This window comes from Melanostigma gelatinosum (assembly GCF_949748355.1).
Source record: "Melanostigma gelatinosum genome assembly, chromosome: 7".
Taxonomy (NCBI): Eukaryota; Metazoa; Chordata; class Actinopteri; order Perciformes; family Zoarcidae; genus Melanostigma; species Melanostigma gelatinosum.
Genome location: NC_136640.1, coordinates 12,159,088 through 12,179,256, shown reverse-complemented (window position 1 = coordinate 12,179,256; position 20,169 = coordinate 12,159,088). Strand labels below are relative to the sequence as shown.

Below are 20,169 nucleotides of genomic sequence, written 5' to 3'. Positions count from 1 at the left end.
AGTAGAGGAGCAGTGTAGCATGCATCACGTTCCCATTGCAGGCATATAATCACAGTTAATGTTTTAATAAAAATCATGTACAGCAAATAATAATAAGATTTTTTAATTCATAAATTTGCAAAAATGTGGATATTAGCATAGCCACATTATACAGCAAGTAAATTGTCTCTTGTCTTTAATACACATTCCAATCAGTGGTTTTAAGATTAAGAGCTCACAAATCAGTTTTAACACTGCAATGAACACTGACTTGATATCTATAAGATTTTGCAGTAAATTTCCATCATCAAAATGTAAAGTACATACACACAATAAATAGCAGTTTGCAACTTGTATGTGTGTGGTATACACAGATGGCTCCTTATGTGACAAATACAATGATCCTACATGTTTATTTTCTCCATGAAACAGGTCATTGTTACAGACATTTTTTGTTTTACATTCAGTGATTTGGAGAACGGGACTCCACAAACAATTCACATATAGAGCCAACATGCCTTTCAATAAGACACTGTCAGTTTTTCAGTCACTCAGCTCCATAACTTGAAAAAGCAGAACGCAGTTTCCCCCTGTGGTGAGTTTTCCTTAACAGGATGAGGTATTTGCCAGAAGAGATTCTTTTATTCATCGCTCTTCCCTCAGTCCCTCAGTCTGACAAGTGAGGCTGCAGTTTAGCAGTGCAAGATCTTAATGAATGCCTTCCTGAACTCAACGTTAAAGGTGGTGTATATGATGGGATTTACGGCACTATTCACGTAGCCCAGCCAAGTGAAAGCATTATACATCTCAGCGGGAACCTTGCATTTCGTGCAGTGGGTGTTCAAGATATGTGTAATGAAAAACGGCAGCCAGCATATGATGAATACTCCTGAGGAGATACAAGAACAAAGGGGAATATTAAAAAGAGAGACTCAGAAAAGTGAAGAAAAAGCAGGCTCTTATTTTGAACACCAATTTATTAACACCAATTTGGGTAGTTGTATGGGAGTCTAATTTAAGTATAAGAAGTATTAGAATGATTAATTTTTTTGCATCACTGCCCTTCTTGTTTTCAAGCTCCGTTTTAGGTCTTACGAAACAAAATTGAGATGGAAATAAAAACACAGAAGCAGCCGAGATCGAAGAGGGCTTGGGGCTTATGCAAATAAAACATGTTTTCTAGTGTAAGTGTACATTACAGGATTAGTTTGTGGTAAATTAGAAGAGAAACAAATATTTAGTCTTGATGGGTTTGAATAGCGTCCAGCACTGTTTTTAAAACATATTAGTTATTTGGTTATGGAAATGCATAATTTCACACGGTGTGAGTTCCACTTTGACGTGCATATTCACGTAAAACAGCATTTCATTTAACTTTTATGTCACTCATTGTAAATTATTCATATGAAAGTGAATGCATGAAAAAAACTAAGTTACAAGTAAACCAACTTACCAAGGACAATGGCTAACATCTGGGTGGCCTTCTTCTCCTTCTGCTGGGAGATCTTTCTCTTGCTCATGGTTTTCACAGAGGTCTGAGTCTTGCCATTAGGTAAGGTCTGCGTCTGGAAGGCTTTGGCAACAATGGGTGCTGGATCCCCGAGGGCCTCCTTGGTAGGATCTCCATTCTTTTCTGCTTCCTGGCCTTCCTCGGCAGGTGTGGGAGGTGTGGAGGTGGGGCTAGCGTTGGCCTTGTTGGGCATCAGTTGCTGGTGGCTTGTGGCCGGAGTGTCTCCTAGAGCACACTGTGGTTGCTGCTTCTGTTTCTGTTTCTGGCTGCAGCCACGGTTGTTCAGCTCATCCAGCTCCAGATCTTCCCCCTCATTAACTCCATCTTTGATGAATATCTATGCAACATCAGGAGGAGCAGAAAAAACAACGATTCAGATGGTAATGTTTTATCCAGGCAATGGGTGGCATTTAAAATAACAAATGATCACACTTTCAGTCTTTAGCTTAGGTTTGCTGTGTTCACACAAACAGAAAGGTGCCTTTTCAAGCTATATTTTCTGATGAGAAATGGAAGAAAACGTCAAGGCGACACCTTGATAAATAGTTTACTGTTAGAACAGAAATGTTTCCAACAATTAATCTTCTCAAAAAAAAATGCAGTCCACAAAATGACAAAAAAAGAGCACACACCACTTTCTTCTTGTTGACAGGAAAACTCCCATTAGATTTAACAATCATGGTGCACAACCTCACATCCTCTGGATGAGTGCACTTATCCTGAAAAGAAAACAGCTGTGTCAGGCAAGGAGAGGTTACAAAGTCAAAGCACAAGTGACAAAAGGGCTGTCGAAGCACAGGTCCCACAGCCTACCGAGTCAAGTGAGGCTATATCGAGCATGGTGAAGAAAGGTGGTTTAGCAACAATCTGATCTGCAGCTGCAAGTCCATCTACTTGAGCGTGTAAGCAATTGCCTGAGGTTATTTCACCAAGATGATGCAAACTCATCCAACAATTGACGGTATAAGTGTTTTATTTATATTGTGTTATTTTTCGCAGTCAATATGCTGCCATACAACCACTTCATAGATTCAATTGTATAATAATGTGTCAGCCATATTCCCTGCAAAATCCCATGTCCGTTTTACTTCCTGACCTCATTCTATAAACACACACACACACACGCGCACACACACACACACACACACACACAGTGAAACCATGCATGCAGTGCACTGGATGAAAATTATTACTTGACTTCCTGTGCAGAGAGAATTGAGCTGCAATATGTCAGTAAAATCAATAATCAGAAATGCAAAAGGTATTTGAGGGCCCTCAAATACCCTGCAAGGCCCCTTGGGCTCTGCCTGTGCTTATAGAACTAGGGTAGTGTAACCTTTGTTCTAACTCACAAAGAAGGCATTTCTTGGATAGGTCCTGACATGGCGCTTGCAGAGAGGAGCGCTCAAGAGTTTCAAAGGAACCCTTCACCAAGGCTTCAAGCAGCAATAGCAGTTCCCACTGCGTGGAGGAGGTAAGCAATACTGAGCTTTGCCTCCTGAGCCCCTGCAGGAATCGTTTCACACGAGGGTGGCCAAAGACAGGTCTCTCGCCCACAGTGCAAAGAGGAGAGCATAGACCCCACACAGAACAGGGGATCTAGCCTCCTTTTCTCCCACCAGTGCTGGAACCCTGACCACTTCGCCTTGTAACAGGCAATGGTGCATCCCGCTCTAACCACCTGGATGGTGTGCACAACCTGAGCAGACAGATCAGTCCTCTTCAGCCTGTTCCTCTGAGGAGCCAAGCCTGGAGAGGATGGCCCAGAATGGGCAGCGTGCATATTGTCCCCACCTCCTGATCCCCCCAGAACTGGGGGATGGTCCAGGGCTGGGCCACCATCATCGAAGTCTCTTCTGCGTACCATTCAGTGATTTGGAGCTATCAGAATGACCACTCCTCTGAGGCAGTTCCCTCCCCAACCCGTCAGGGAGGGGGGAATGGTAACAACTCGCTTGTGCTTCTTTGCATCCAAACGAAGGCTGGCAAATCACCTCTGCAGGCGCAGAAGATCGAGAAATTAGATCTAGGATGCGAAACTCCAAGACAGGCCTGAAATCTCCTGTCTTCTTGGGAACCAGGAAGTACGCTGAGTAAACCTTTTCTGTTTGTCGTGAATGGGGACGCCGGACACTGCCTGTTTCTGTAACAGGTCTTGGATCTCTGCTGAGAGGTAATCCATCTCTTCGTGGTAGGATAGATTCACCCTATTGACCACAACAGGGTTGGAAAAGGCTAAGGTCTGCATCATCAGCCGATGGCAGGCAAATATGTTCTACAAAGCTAAATTGTTCAATCAAAACATTTTTCACATTATCAACAGCATCAAATGAAATCGTAACATTTATTATATATTAATAAAGTCATTAATTAACAACATCAAACGGAATGAGGCGCAAAACCTCACCACTGCGTTGTTTGGGGGCGCCTGGGAAACACGTCCCATTGAGACGCCAGACAGTAATTTCTCTGCTCCAAGCAGACCCGTTGCCCACTTTGTGCTAAACTGAATCGTTCACCTCGGCTGCGCTGTGGGTGATGCTGGGAGAAGTGGAGTGGGTCCCCTGTCTCGCAAACGCTTTCTCATTCTAATCGTTGTGTTGTTATGCTAGTTGCTCAGCTTCCCTAAGAGTGAATGAACTGCAGATGATGGCTGAACTGTGATTTCTCTTTAAAGCGCTGAGTGACAGATGGAATTGATTCAAAGAGTCCATCTGTAACAACTGGGGCTCCCAGGAGATCATCTTTGTCCTTTCAAAGGAATGATTTGATTCCCAACCACAAATGGCGGGAGCTCACAGTGGCTAGAAACATTACTCGACCCGCAGTGGTCATCACTTAAGTCCAAGCTGGGAGATGTTGGACCTCCATGGGCAACTGAAGTATTGTCTGCCGAAAAGATGTCTTTATCATCTGCAGACAGAGACGTGTCATATCATTTATGATGGGAGGTAGCAGCGAAACGTTGGCAGCTGGAACGGGGCCTTCGACAGCGTCATTCTCGTCAGCTCGCTCTCATTGCAGCAAAGCATCAGATCTAAGCTGTAGATGTAAACAGCTGCTGGTGTCAAATCCTGGGCAGTGCTCGGCATGCTGGGAAGGCTGGTGATTGCTGAACACCACTCTTTGCGTGATCCATGCCGAGGCACTTAAAGCAGGTCCTGTGAAGATGGGTACTGATGAGATTCTTGAAGCAGCAACTCCATCTGTGGAGGTAGGCAGTCAGTGTGCAAATCAGGCAGCAACCTCCAGTTCTGATAAAACTGAAGCCAATGCTGAAGTATCTTAAACGTGCGTTCTCTCTACTGGCCAGCAGGGGCAACCGCTGTGGTTTAAAAAAAGAAGTTTGATTGTATGGAAGTTCTTGACAAAATGACCCTTCCTCTCACTTTATTTATTACCTCAGTAAAGATTGTAAACATGAGTTCATGGTCTTAATCCCTAATTTCCAGTATTCTTCAATAGAGCATGATGTTCATTCAGTAAATTCTGCTTAGAGTATGCTTTAGGGTGGGCTACCTTATAATTGACAGGTCCCTACCACTACAAGAGCCGTATACGGGGTCTCTATGTCACAACTCCCCAGTCAAAATATGGTCACTCTCAATCACTTGTTGCAAAAAGTCAAGATGGTGACGGCCGTAAGCCAAGATGGCGCAACCAAAACGCCAAACTCTGGGCTTCATAATGGCAGTACACAAACCAGTGAATGACGTCACGAGGACTACACACACTTCGTATATACAGTCTATGGTATATGGGTGGGTGGGTAAACACATGCTCATGATTGGAAGAGAGCATTACCCATAAAGTCCAGTAGAGGTCGGAGCCTGTGTGAGTTAGAACTGAGCCTTGACCTTTTAATGTTGCTCACTGTTTTTCCAAAGTAAAATGAAGACTCTAGTATAATAAAAGGTGTAAATTAATCCGTTTCATTTTTTTATCGTAATAACTTTATGACTGTAGTAAAAGCAGCTATATTGCACGCTCACCTTCAGCGAAGTGGCCCCATCCGGCTGGGCAGCCTGAGAGACGCGCTGCTTCGGTTTGGTGTTGACACGTTTCCTGCGCTTTCTCAGTACCACATAAATTTGCACATAAACCAGCAGAGTGATGATGAAGGGAACATAGAAGGACACTATGGAGGAGTATACCACGAAGGCCGGATTGGCGATCACACAGAGAGACCCATCACGTGTAGCTGTGGAGATAAGCAAAGAGTGAATAAAGGCCCCCCCAAAACCCCAATTTTCTTTTCCAAATGAGGTATTTTCAGTCTTATACTTTATTAGTTTTACTGCAAAACCTTTTTTTTTGACGTGCAAAATTATATTTCAAATTGACAAACATATGTGTAATTCATGGCACAATTCAAACGGGATGAAAAAAAAAAAATCTTTTGCTGTCGACAAATATTCAACATTTATTTCTGAAATAAGGTGGTGTTCCACCAGAAAGTGGCAGGGCTTAACTTCTCTTTGCAAAAATGGACCCAGTAAACTTCAGTCCCTAAAGGGCAACTCCAGATTAAGGAACAATTGTTGCCCAACAAGCTTAGATAGCAACAGTTGTCATGGATACTGTAGATGTCACAGTAATTGCGTAGTTCATGTTCACAACTTGCTATCTTCACACTTCAGGATGGCTGTGGCTCAGGAGACAGAGCGGGTTGTCCATTAAAGGGGAAGCCCAATTTTACAAATTAAATTCTGTTTCCTTGTCAGTAGGACTCCTATTCAGCCTTTGAGAACAATATAATGTAATCTTAAGAACAGGAAACCTGTGTAACACACGGGGGTAGGCATCATGGGAAATATAGGATCCAGCGTTTTCAGTGCTTGATTCCCCCAACTTGGAAGTTGCATGCTAATTGGCTCAAATGTCCCTTTCATTTTGAATCGCTTTCCAAATGTACACTCTCACACATGCATGCAGCCAAGCACACAAACCTGTGACTGTGTGCGTGGGTGAATAGAAGGCACATTGAACAGTGCTTTGGGTAAAAGCACTACAGAGGATGCAGTCTGTTTACACAAATATAAAGTCATTGTAATCAATTAAAGTCTTTGAAATGATCGATCGTGACCTCTGACAAATCTGCTCACATGCCACAATTTGACATGCTTTTAATAAAAAAACATTTAAAAACGAATATGTGAAATATAAGTTGATAAAGCATATTAACAAATTGCTTCAGCTTTAGAGGTTCCTGCTGGTCATGGTTCTCTGCTTTGAGATTTCTCAAAGCTCACAGTAGTAAACTGTCACTCCTCAACTTAAAAACGGGTGTGGGGCTCACAAATCCAAAGATCTGAGTTCCGGCAAAATCAACATCACATCAATGCACTCAAAGGGATGAGTGAAGCTTCAAAGAGACAGGAATCGAGCCACATGAGCTGGTCAGCAACACGTCTTAGAAGCCCTTAATCTGCTTTAACTGGAATCCTACATTAAAGCCCATGTTTTGTGTAATAAGCAACCTAAAGGGATGTCGTTCGCTTGTTACATGAGGTAATTGTTTGCTGGCATGGGTAGCTTAAATTGACTTTTGTAACATAATGCTGCATTGTAGAATGTGCAATGAAAGCATGGGCAAGAATAGATACTTCATCTTTACAATGTGTCTATGTTGTACATGCTGTACTATACTTTGCAGTGGCTGCTCCATGAATAATACAGTATGGCACCGCTATTGCTCCACCAGTTAACTCACACACCATAAAAAAAACATTTATCATATGAATTGTACCCTTTCTTACCTGTGTTATTTAGGCCAAACAATAGGGGGCACGATATGGCGAAAGATAGTACCCACACCACAGAGATCATTACTGTGACCCTTCTCCTGGAGCTGTAGCGAGTATTGTACAGCATTGGCATTGCAACTGCTGTGTAACTGTAAGGGGTGAAGAAAAAATAGCCACTTCATTTGAATGTACGAAAATAACATCAAAAAACACCTTTCTACAAGACAACAGGGAAACTATGAAGAAAATCTTTGTCGTAAAATTTGCATGGCTTGAATTTATTCATGTTAGATCTTATTGAATGTATTCCCTTTCTCTTACTAGTTCTCTTTCTTCATCTTTGATCAGGACGTGTTTGATGTCGGCAGGCGCTTTGGAAACAGCTTTGTGCTGTGAACTGCAGTTTACATGAAGAGGAGGAACTGTAATGTCGAGTTTCTCTCCCAGGAAAGACCTTATGATTTAAGCTTGCTGCATTGGTTGACCTTATGAGTGAGCTTGTAATCACCAGGGCAGTTTTGTACCCGGTGTCATGCATCGACTTCTGTGCAATTTGGTTTAAAAGACAAGACTGTTTTGTTTGGGTTTCTTTATGGAAACACACAAGAGAAATAAGAATACATCTAAGGAAATTATATTATGTTTGTTGTCAAGGATTGTGCAACGAACTGTACCAAGGTCTTGGATAAAAGAAGCCTTGGGTATGGGAAAAACCTGACTAACAGGCCTAAATGTTATGATGTACAGTGCTGCTGCAAGGCCAAAAGAAAACTGTATTTCCAGAACATGACTGACAGTTATATTTTTTCGTCCACTTGCTCCTGAATCACAATTTTGGGGCTGGATATAGATTACACTTGGTAACACAGAGATAGCACAACTTAGCTTCAGAAAAGATCAGGCATAGTAAAAATACTATGTTATCCATTGTGAAATAAATTGAACGTGCAATTTTTCCCTAAAAAAGGACAACATAAACACACAGATGTAAGAACAATTTACAGTAAGATGGTGTCTATGAAGGCAGCTTTGTCAATGACTTATGAGACAGGAAGGAAATTTATTCAACACATTTGTTAGGCCTCGAGAATACACTTTTTACAAGACAACTTCACAGGGAATTTAATGTAATTAAAGGGAGAATCTGCACTCGGTTTTATTAATTATTAATTAATCATGACCATTAATGTGAATAAAGGTCTTTCTTCTCATATGGTTGAATAACAGTTGCCATAAATAGCAGCATAAATGATATATGCATTACAGCTGCAGTTCTTAATAAAAGGGATGTGCAATTTTGCATCCCACATCAAGTGTTGGTACAGTACAGCTTTTAAATGAATCTATAATCCAAATTCATTGAAGGGTTGCCAATCACATATAGTAAATATACCTAACTAGAACAATCGTAAAAGCAACGTATTGTCTCTCATATTAAATCTTGTGACACGCTACCAAGCACAGGCAAGACAAGTCCACAGATGTTTATGCTTTTCTGCAGACCAAATGAGAGGGATATCCTGCATTTATTCACAGGTCATACAGCTCAAATCATCGGCGATGTCGGAGAAACTCTCATGACACCAGACCTATTTTTTCAGGATCATCATAATCATATTTTATGTCACATTAATGGAATATCATAGAGAGTTCAGCGTGTATGTTACTATGTAAACAGTTCAAACAGCCTTTCGTTTTTTTCTCATCAAATTTGAAGTAGTTTACTGTAAACACATTCAGATATTACTAATTTTGCCTTACTTCATGTCACTTAAGTTCAAGGCTAACTCCTCTGATATGCTTGATATTTAAGTGCACATTATGATTGACTGAGAGCGTTATGATCGTAAAGTGTCTTGTGGTTCAATTTAAAAACAGTCTGTCTTTTGGCAACACAATTTAAGTTCGATTAAATCACATTTGGCATGTGTATGTTAATATCACCTCCTACACAAAAGCAGTTTCGCCTTATGCCTATGGCCTTCTGCTTTTAAAGAGGATGTAAGTAGCTGATTTGCGTAAACTAACAAACCTTCTTTCTTGATGCTATTCCTCTCTTGTAACATTAATTTCAAAAACCCTCAAACAATGAGACCATGAGATTATTCAGAGTAACTTTTGATATGCTTTTCTCCACGTATGAAACATTAGCATTCTACGGTAATCTATTCACTTCGGCAACAGTTGAAATTGTGTATGTGTGTGATGACCGTGAGTATTTGTTTTGCATATAGATTCAAGATTGAAAATGCAGCCAAGCCGAGAATCATCAAAGTAAACTTGACATAATTCTATAAAAAGGAAAATATGAGTAATTCTATGTCCTCGCTGGGACAAACAGGGACAGGGACAAAGCTCTCACACTTTAAATACATACTCTGGTTGTCAACAGTACATGATTGCTTCCTACAGTTTATTGAAAGATTTAGCTTTCCGCTCCCTTCAACAATTTGTGATCATTTGTGTCATTATTCAATAAGTCATCATGCCAGTTACACTAAATAAGTCAATTAGTTTTTGGACAAAGCATTAATGAATCCAGGACGAGGAGGCTCTGTCGTGAACTGCACCTCCTTTTAAATAGAACTCTGTGTAAAACGTTGTACCTATCCCTGCTGTAATCAACATTTGTAAATTAAAACAAATCAAGAGGTGGATGCAAGGGGTCGCTCGTAATAACACACTCACATCACTTAACTTTGCAGTTCCCTTTCTGCTCGTTGTTTTGTTTTAACATTTAACATTATTGTATCGATTTACTCTCACTGCATTGTTTTCAGCAGCGGCAGAAAAGCTCTAGCAATCCACTTTACAATACCTGCGCTGGCTGCACCAAGCAGACAGTTACACTTAGTGAGTTGCTGGTGAATACAGTGGAGCATTTAAGAGCTAAGGACAGATATTTCCCTACCAAAAACCAAAAACTAGACCAAAAACTAGCTATAGGAGAGCACATTTTGGTGGCTGTAGACACAACTGTCAAGGTATGCAAATGTGGCACCGTATCGGCTGAATTTGAAAGTATAAGCTCGCTAACACAATTAACATACACTTGACACGTTTTCAGTTTCATATATTTCATACACATATTTTCTTACATCTAACTGTTGTTTCCATTAGGGTTGAATGGATTTGGACCTTTAAATGTATAGATTTCTTCCCCATTATTACAGATAGCCTTAACATCAGGCTGAAAAGAAGTGTTTCACTGCCTTCTCTGTCTGAGAGTTTCAAGCCTGCTGCACCTCTAACCATACCCATCATCACTGATGAATGCGGGTCAGATGTGCAGTAATAGAAGTGTGCTCTGTTGCACTTGTAGCTACCCCCGAAAGAGACTACATTGACATGCACACTCATATTCCACTATTATTCTGAATATGACAATGTTCTGAATTTGATACGGGTCATGTTGACATCATATTCCCTTTGGATATTCTGAAGGTTTCAGGCTTTACTCCAAATGGAGCATTTCAAGATGTGCCGATATAATTTGGGTTTTGTGGCTAAGAAGTTTGGACATGTAGACAGCGCAATATGAAAATGTGTCTCGATTGGAGTTTTTACTGCACTTCGTGACACACAGCCTCTTGCCTGTTTCCGTGCGCTGTACACAAACCAACAGGCCAACAGTTTGTGAAGGTGGAGTAATGACGCCTGCCCAAAATAAATGCCCACTCATAGAAGGAGAAACACAGCTACTCTCAAACATTATGAAGCATATCAACAGGTTTTTGGATATGTTCAGATATTGCAATGTTGATATTTTCAAGAAGGTGGTTGTAGGAATGAAAAAGGAAGGCTGTGTTTGCACAGTGGAAAAGTTTGAAAAAAAAACAAAATATTTTGGCGCAAAGAAGCAAAGTGGCACAAGTGGCTTCTGCTGTTCCACTTTTCCATATTTTTATGGAGATTTATTCTCCTGAGCACATGTCTCAATACATTATGCACACTTTTATAGATATTGCAGCATTTTCAGATATTCAAATTTATAACTCTGGAACATCTGGCAGCCAGTAATTACGACGAGTGCGCACCATATAGATATACAGACAATAAAGGTGTTGTGAATGGTGTGAAATAAACTTTTTTAGTCAGATATGTGGACTTTGATGGTCATGCTCTTAAAGATTTCCTTTGAAAATCAATGAAGAAATCATGACAGGCAGCCCTAAACAATCTATGCACTGGCAAACTTACCGATCAATGCTGATGGCACAGAGATTGAAGATGCTGGCTGTGCACATCATCACATCCAAAGTGACAAAGATGTCACAGTGGATCTTACTAAAGCGCCACTCTCCCACTACCTAGAAGAGAAAAACATCAACAAATGGCAGTTTACAGCAACAGTCAACAGAAAGAAACGCTGCACATTGGCAGAAACAATATGTCTTAATTCTTCATCAAAAAGCAATCACAATAATAAAGTCATGCAGTTATCATGCTTGAATAAGCATGATACGAATCAGAATGTTCTCAGTTGTAAATGGTGTCTGACAGGAAACGGATTGAACAGCTGTCTCAACTAAAGTGATTAATTGCAAGTGCATTTTACAATATACACAGAGTCTATTAATGTTATCAAAATAATGTTACACCTGACATGGTGGAGCGATTATCTGATTTTATTTTATTTTTTAATTGTAGGGGACAGTATTTATTGTACAGAATAACATTGACAGTAACTAATGTACAATTACAGCTGAAGCAAATGTCCAACACCACTCCCTCGATGGGCAGTCATAGTTTAAGTGATCATTGAAGTTACACGTTACAGTTCAAAATCCTAAAATCAAAATCCTAAAATCCAAAATTACAATCAAAAACAAGCACCTCAGACAACACAAACACAAACTTGAAAACCGACAAATGAAACATTAAACAGAACGCAAAACATTTCTAGTTTTGACAAGTACACAACTAATGAACAGGCGGAATTAAACACTATAGGTTACAGCAGAACTACAGGCACCCTTAGTGTTAGTGAGGTAATTACCCTTTAGCATGCATCCTGGTCTGGTGCCCCAGGTGCCTTTCAATCTATTCAAAACTCTTGCTCTCAAATTCATAGTCAAACCCCAAGAAGAAACCACCATCATCGGTGATGCTGAGCTGCCCGGTGCCACCCACCTTGCCTGTCACTACATCCATACCTGCTTCCTCCCACGGCTCTGAAAAAGCTAAGAGATATGAGAGTCGGGGAGCAACTCTTGCCTCTCTGTGGCAGGTTAATCTATGTCACTAAAACATGTCTTCATAAAATTAAACGACAGCTTATTGTGGTTGCTAGTGAGCACGACAGTAGATTATGAATCATCTGCCAGCCTGATGAGCGTCCTACTCTCTGTCACAACCTCTTCTCTCTTCTTCTTTTGCATTTTTCCTTTTGCTTCAGTTTGTCTTCTTGGTATCTCTACACTATCCTCTGTTTCTCTCCCATCACTGAATTTCCTTGTTCTTGATCTTTACAGGTATATGACAATCCACAGGTAGCTCCTCTCACCAGCTACACCCACTCAACCGTGCGTTTTTACATCCACATCAGTGCTGCAGCCCGTAACAAATTAAAGAGCCGCACAATACCTGAAAACCATTTAGAGACCCTTGTGGCTGCAACACGGATCTATTCCTATCAATGTGGGGAAACACGTTCGGTGGATATTATTGCTTGTTTCAGGCAATGAAATCAAAACAAACATTTGCTAAAAGATTGTGGGAGTTTTTAAACTCCATTCATAACAACATAGCTATGATAATTTGGAATGTGTCAGCATTCTGATTTAATTTACAAAGGTAAGGTGTTGGCAAATTGAAAATGCAATACCACGGTCTGGGGAACTGAGAACGTGGTTGAAAGTTCCAATTTGAGAGTGAAAGGAAACTGACGCTCTCTGCTCTTTCATCTAAAATTGTCTGTCTTTCACAACAAACTTCATAAATATAAGACCATTCACAGCAGAAATGTTTCGGTGCTTGCATAAAAAAACTAAGACTAAGTAGACGAGTCAAACAGCAGTTAAGAAGGAACATATTTCATGTCAAATACTTATCATTTATCTCTGTGTCACAATGGTGGATGGCTGGATGATCATATTCATCTATGGATACACACTCATCTTGGTTTTGTATATGATCCTCGACTGAACTGTAATCTGATTTTAAACTGGACTTTTTTTATTTTCCTTGGAAATGTTTAAGTGTGTTTTGTAGCCCAATTGTTGGTTGTCTGGCTTTACATGTGTTGTTCTTGTATGTAGCTTTTGTTCTAATTCACTTTGATTTTAAACAAGCTCTGAATCCTCAAGCCATGCACACAGTTGGAGGTTGTTATTTGTAACAAAGAAGAGACAAACAAAAGAACAATATTGTACAGCAAAGTGTTTTGGGCCGTGTCTCTGATGGGAGATGCTTGTCCTGAAATGTATAAATAAAATTCTTCCAGACAAGAATAGCTGCAAGCCGTTTTGAGTCTCCAGCAATATATTACATATAGATGTTTAAATATCAACATTCCCACTCCTACCTAATATTCTTATGTTCAAGGATTTATACAATTCTCTGTCTATGTTACCTCACATTAGCAGGAGGCCTGACACACCAAACACATGCTGGATAATCCATTTTGACTTTGATAACACGCCAGTATTTAGTTCTCAGCATATTAATCTGAGGAGGCTTTCACCCAAATTGGAGTTATTCGTGTGTAAGGATGAAAAAAGAAGATGGTTGGAGTCTTGTGAAACTGAACTGAACTTAAACAGGTCTGCTCTCTATATTATTGTCACAGAATCAGTTGGCACAGGAAACCATAAGCACCCCCCCGAAACAATGGTCAGGGGAACAAGATGGAGCTGGAATCAATTATATTGTAAGCCTGAATAAAATAATAATCATGGCCCTCTTTGATCTAGATATAGATTCCTGTGGCTCACATGAATGTGTGACAAAATTTGAAATTTAAATTCAGCCCGTTAAATAACGAGCTACAATCCTACACTGTAGAAATCCACCCTCACTGTGTCCAGTTTAAATGAGCTCAAGGAGCAGAACACATACGAAACACCAGATTGCTCAAAGTTGAATGACAAATTGGTCAGAAGATACATTTCAAACTCTTCAAATGTATATTCTTTTCTGTTTTAAAGGGGCACTCTGCAGATTTTACACACGACCGACAGTATGCTCATCATTACGAGTACTACTCAGCCTGTGGAAATGATTGAACATGTCATCTGTGGCTCTGGTGTGAGCTGAGAAAATTACCCTGACAATGTCATGATGATGTCATGGTTATCTCAGGTTGGAGAGCAAAAATGTGCAATGATTGCTCCCGTCTTTATCATTTATTATTTATTATTATTCAGCAGCTGACTGCTGAATATGCATCTTGGTAGCCTCATGCTGTTTGCATGTCTCCAGCATTATAAAAATACAGGAAACACAACTGGCAAATTTGTGTCACTGTGGTGTTACTTATATTTTATGAAAGTTTCAGAGCGGCTCCACCACTCTCGAAATGTGTTGTCCACCTATGCAGCTATAACACCTTACACCATCAGGGACTCACTTTTCTGCTATGATATCAAAACTCATATTTTATTGAGAATGTTTTATGCTACAATTCAGAGCTTTGATATGAGGCAAACTGTCATTTTTCTCATATCTACATTGCTTTAATGTCGGCGCCCTCTGTGTGGACTTAGCTGACCAAGTAAATAATTCTGATTAAAAAAAAACAGTGTTAATGTTAGCAACATTATTGCTATCCCTGTAAGATGACTTTGATACAATGCTAGTCACCACTGTGCTGTATGTACAAACATACATCCGTGGAGACAGGCAGACACCATGACACCCTATCGATTTAAACACTGTAATCTGATCAGAGGCATAATTATCATGAATCAGTGAGAGGCACAGGAGGATTAGGGTCCCTGTCGTCTTAGTTTGCCTTTCTCTACATCAGACAGCGTGACCTAAAGCCTGATGGTCAGAAATAATGCTGGGAGTGAGAAGATAGACAGAAGAAATGAGCAACGATCAAGAGATAGAAAGAGTCTCGTCTGAAAAATAGCTCACATCCTGCTTGCTATTGATTCAGTAGATTGGAGATTATTCTATGCAGACCCGAGTCTCTGTTCTGTTTTAGGTTGCACTGTTTAGCAGGCATCGATGTGTCTGCTTTAAAGAAACAAACAAAAAAAGCAGGTCTGCATTATCCCACACAGCAGTGAATGCAAAATGATATATCCCAGAATCAGGAAAGATTATTCATATACATCTGACCGCTGACTGAATACACCAGTCTGACATTTTGATGTTGTCAGTGTTCTGATGTGTTGTTGCCGGGAGACACATTCGTTATAATGGAGATACTCTAAAAACAGGAATCTTTTCATAGACGTTATCCTGCAAGTCTGCAAATCACTTTATTTAGTTTTCAATGACAAAAGATAGCACAGAGAAAAAAGATGTAGTCTGTAGCTTTACAGGTGCGGAGAGCATGTCGGCTGCTCGGAGCATGTCGAGTTATCTATGTACAAAGAGTGTGCAGCATGTGTGTAAATGTTGTGTATCCTACCTCTAAGTAGACAACCCAGGGCATAACCAGTGTGGCCACCAGGAGGTCAGCAACAGCAAGGCTGACAATCAGGTAGTTGGTGGTGGTCTGCAGGGCCTTCTCTCTGGACACAGCGATGCACACCAGCACGTTGCCGAAGACAATGACGAAGATGAGCAGAGTAAGCAGCATGGCATAGTAGTTGTAAGGGTGCTTCTGCTCTTGATCTGTTTTGTTGAAGCTCCATGTTTCATTGTCATTGAAACTGTCATTGTAGGCATACTGGGTAAAGACATCCATTAGCTGTGAGTGACGAAGGCCAAGTACGGGCCCTACAGACACAAAGAGAGAAAAACAGCATTTTAATGTAGTTGTGTTTATGTGAATGTGTGCAGCTTCTGGAGAAAACAAAAAAACTAACTTTTTGGATGATCTGTATTCCTGCAGTAATTGCTAGGCAGAGGCCATTTTTCTATGAATCGCTTAAACCGTGCCAAACGTAGTACTGGGTGCATCTTTATTCTGAATTATAGTGGATATTCCAAATGCGAATAAAATGATGCAGAAGGCATTTAACATGCTTCCTTCTGATAAAACCTCGAATGAACCTAAAGTGAAAAACCAAGACATTAAAAGTTCCTTTATTGAACTGGCAGAAATAGAGTTCAGCTGCTGGTGAGTGTACATAAAACGACTCAAAAGCCGGAAGTCTTGATTAACCAGAACATATCATGATAGATATCTTAGATGTGACGTGAGCATGTGATGTGTGTCTGCGCACATCTGCCTCATATGCACATAAATGTGCTTCCCATTTCATTCTTTTTTTTCAGGAAGTAAGAGGTGATACTCAAAACAGAATTCAGAGAATTTTGAAAAAGGTACCCTGTGGAGTTTCCTTGTATATAAACACAATTGCATTTACAGCGAGTGCTTCACATCGAAACACACTGTATCCTTGAGGCAGAGCAAACATACGAAATACTTTTGCTTTCAAGCTTTTAAAGTTTGTTTACCTCGAGGGTTTTGTTTGCATCGGACGCTTGGAGAGTCTGAGATACAAACAAAACTGCTCATGCTCATCTAAATAATGCTCCATAGTGCTACTTGTGGACAAAAAACTCCACAGTGGGCCTTAAAGGGGAGTGGTATACTGTTTAGGGCTTTAGCATCGCATCAAACAAACAAACAATGGAGCTGTCTTCCATGTGATCCTTATGACAGATCCCCATGATATCAGGATACCCTCATTACTGGAAATGTGGCAGGAAATCACAACATGAGAGCTTTTGTTTCATCAAAGTAATGAGTGCCGCTGCACATTTATAATCTATTTGAAACTGCAGTAAATATTCAATTATCATGGTATGACTTGCATTGTCAGGCAGAAAAAAAAAGCATTTCAAGAATATGTTTGTGCTTAACCAATGTATCAGATAGTAGCCACACTGCACCATTATGCATTATTAATGTCAATCCTCTAAGGACCTTGGGTCTGTCAGTCTAACGGTGGAACACTTTATATTGAGTGAATATTTAGTATTGCGACAGGAGGTCCTGGTCGCATAATGACAGTCCACAAATTGACTGCGCTTCTGCTGCATTTTGCTTAAAACATATACTGTAAGGTATATAATCACAGACTAGAAATTGTTATGAATATCTGAAGTCTACATCATCCTGCTCTCTGATTTGTCACTTTTACTGTTTATTATGTAGATCACTGTTGCAAACTTAATGAAGTTATATGTGTCATCTTTTCAGAATAACGTAAAAAAAACCATCCAAATACATCCTGTTTTACAAAATCCATAGCAGTGCAGCTCCCTCATACCCGTCTAGATTAATGTTTACGTCATCCTACACGTCACCAGCTCTATTTTCATTCCTTCCTTCTCGCTCACTTACACTGTAATTGGTTCTCCGGCCTTTCAGGCTGCTGCTCCTGCCGACTACAATCTTCTTCACATCGTCATCTACTTCTAACTCCTTTTATCACTGCACCTAATTGCATTTCCACAACCCAACAATTATTTTCTTACCTACGTAATTGTTTCTGACGAATGTTTTTTTCATTGTGACTCTCGCTTGTTGTACTTGTCAGGTAATGACTGTTATATGTCGCTGTTACCACCTGTCTCTAGCCAAGGGCATTCATGCAGACATTTTAAAGTCCAAGATGCTCCCTGGATTACGCTTCGTGATGACTGTCCATTATGGATATTAAAATAGCTTTTGGCCACTGTAATCATTCCTCCTCTCCATACGGGGAGTGAAGATATTGACTCATAATGTGACTCCGATGTAAAAGATGGGGGAATCTTAAATACTAAAACATGAACCCTGTTATTTAAATGCATTGATACGCTAACAGACACCCACATATTTGAGCATATCATAAGTACTTAGAGAATAACACAAACCCAGATCCCTACCACCTTTGCACAGGCACCTGCAGTCCAGCAGGAGCTGCTAATTCTAATCCCTGTTTGCCTTCCACCCCAAAACACTGTCAGTTGTAGTTGAGGGCAGCTGGTCAAGCGAGAGGCTCCGCACTAAAGGATCTAACACAGGGTTGTGTGGGCAAATGATTCTTTCCTTTGTGACCTGGGAACCCCATGAATAACTTCTTTGTGTTTTGTATTTCTGTTCATATTTATGTACAATAACGTTTTAGACATGTATATCTCCTGTCAACCTCTCCGGGTAATGAGTATCACAATTACACAATGTTTAACAATGACTTGCTCAAAGCAAATATAACCCAAAATAAAAAATAAACAAAACACATCTGAAGTCAACACAGATTTTTCTGTATGTGTGTCGTCTGACAGAATGCTAACGGTTAGCAGAGCTAAACAATAAGGCCATTGCACGCATTTCAACCGGGACATCGCTCACTCTCTCGATCACCACCTCACTCTACTGACCGTCAGGTGCAGGTACAGAGCAATGCGGGGCAGAAGGGCTCACTTTGGGAATAGCCTGATCCGTGCAGCCATAACCGCCTTAAACACCAGGTACACCTGCGTGTGTACTGTTGTCTGTCATGGTGTTGTCATAGTTAATTCTGCCGAGGATTGAGTCCTTCAACGAGAGGACTTTGAAGGATTCCGGGCTCCTAAAATACCCACAATCATATGTGCGTGATTCATATTCTATCCCCTTGATTTGGCAACAGAGGAAATATGCGAGTAAACTTTAATTTCTCCTCAGTCCTCATACATCTGTTTCTGCAAACTTGATGAGAAATTGCCAATTCAGTTGCTGAATCTTCAATCTACAAGTCGAATTCAAAAGTATAATAATTAGCAGCTAATTGCTGTTATTGAGTAAGTTCTAATCTATTTATTGTTACTGATTGAGGGGGAGAAATATGCTGCTTCAGCCGCAGATATAACAGACTGGTAATTCAACACATACTTGTGCCATGAGAGGTAGTGAGGTTTTGGTTGCCATTTGTGATCCACTCTCCAGCAGCCTTGCTTTAAATCATGGTGCAGACCTTTCGGACCATCTTGCTTTGGTAGAAAAAGGCGCAACTGAATCCATGCGACTTGAAAAGGACAGTCTTTAAGTGACGGGCACAATTTGAAACAGGGCCTGTCGCTGCTTTGAAAGGATCCAGGGCCAAAGGTAATTACCAATACCTCAATTCAACCAACGTATCACTCACCCCGACCAAACGGTGTCAAAAAACATTTTTGTACATTTTTGGAATAATATTCTTTGAAGCTCCCCAGTAATTAGCCATCAATCTCACTGCTTTTGTCGAAATGTGACTCTTAAATGTGTGTCTGTTGTTTTAGTTATGACTATTTGGGGCAACAGCAAGCAGCGCCAGACACCTCAGGGGTGTTGCAATCCTTGAACATCCTCGAGGCTCAGAAGCTGCTCTCTCATGTGGAGTGTAAATAACAGCAGCAGTCAATAAGCTGGTAGAAAAACTCTCACACAAAGCCAGATAAATAAAATGACCAGGATGCAGTTGGGAGCGTTAACTTCAAAGTGGAGTATGCAATCACAGAGAGTGAAGTAGCCCAGTGGGTGTTCTCCATGTCCTACACTGTATTAACCTCTTCATAGCACTCTAAATATCACTTTGGAGCATACGGATAGACACAGTATACCGCACAAAAAGATGCAGTCTCCAGTGCATAACCATGCATCAGGTACATTTAACCCGCACCACAATTTGGGAACCATATAGTTAAGAAATGGAAGCTGCAAATGTTAGCAATGCCCAGATAACAAGTTTCCTACCTCCAGTAATAACCAAGAATCAGTGCAAAGAGCATATTAGAAGCATTGCACATGGACAAGCTCACTCCAGCAACCTCAGTAAAAACAACCTGACAGCCTTACATTAG

At 40.5% G+C, this 20,169-nt stretch overlaps 1 protein-coding gene across 1 annotated transcript; it reads right to left on the bottom strand.

The window, feature by feature from the left end:
* Positions 1–671: 671 nt before the first annotated feature.
* On the bottom strand, positions 672–16,114 carry drd2a (dopamine receptor D2a; the record flags this gene model as incomplete). Its single annotated transcript, XM_079272565.1, has 7 exons — positions 15,821–16,114; positions 11,437–11,546; positions 7,249–7,385; positions 5,482–5,690; positions 2,122–2,208; positions 1,433–1,826; positions 672–868 (listed from the first exon to the last, which is right to left on the bottom strand). Exons 1-7 carry the CDS (start codon positions 16,097–16,099, stop codon positions 672–674), a joined length of 1,413 nt encoding a protein of 470 aa, XP_079128691.1. The 5' UTR covers positions 16,100–16,114.
* Positions 16,115–20,169: the final 4,055 nt, after the last annotated feature.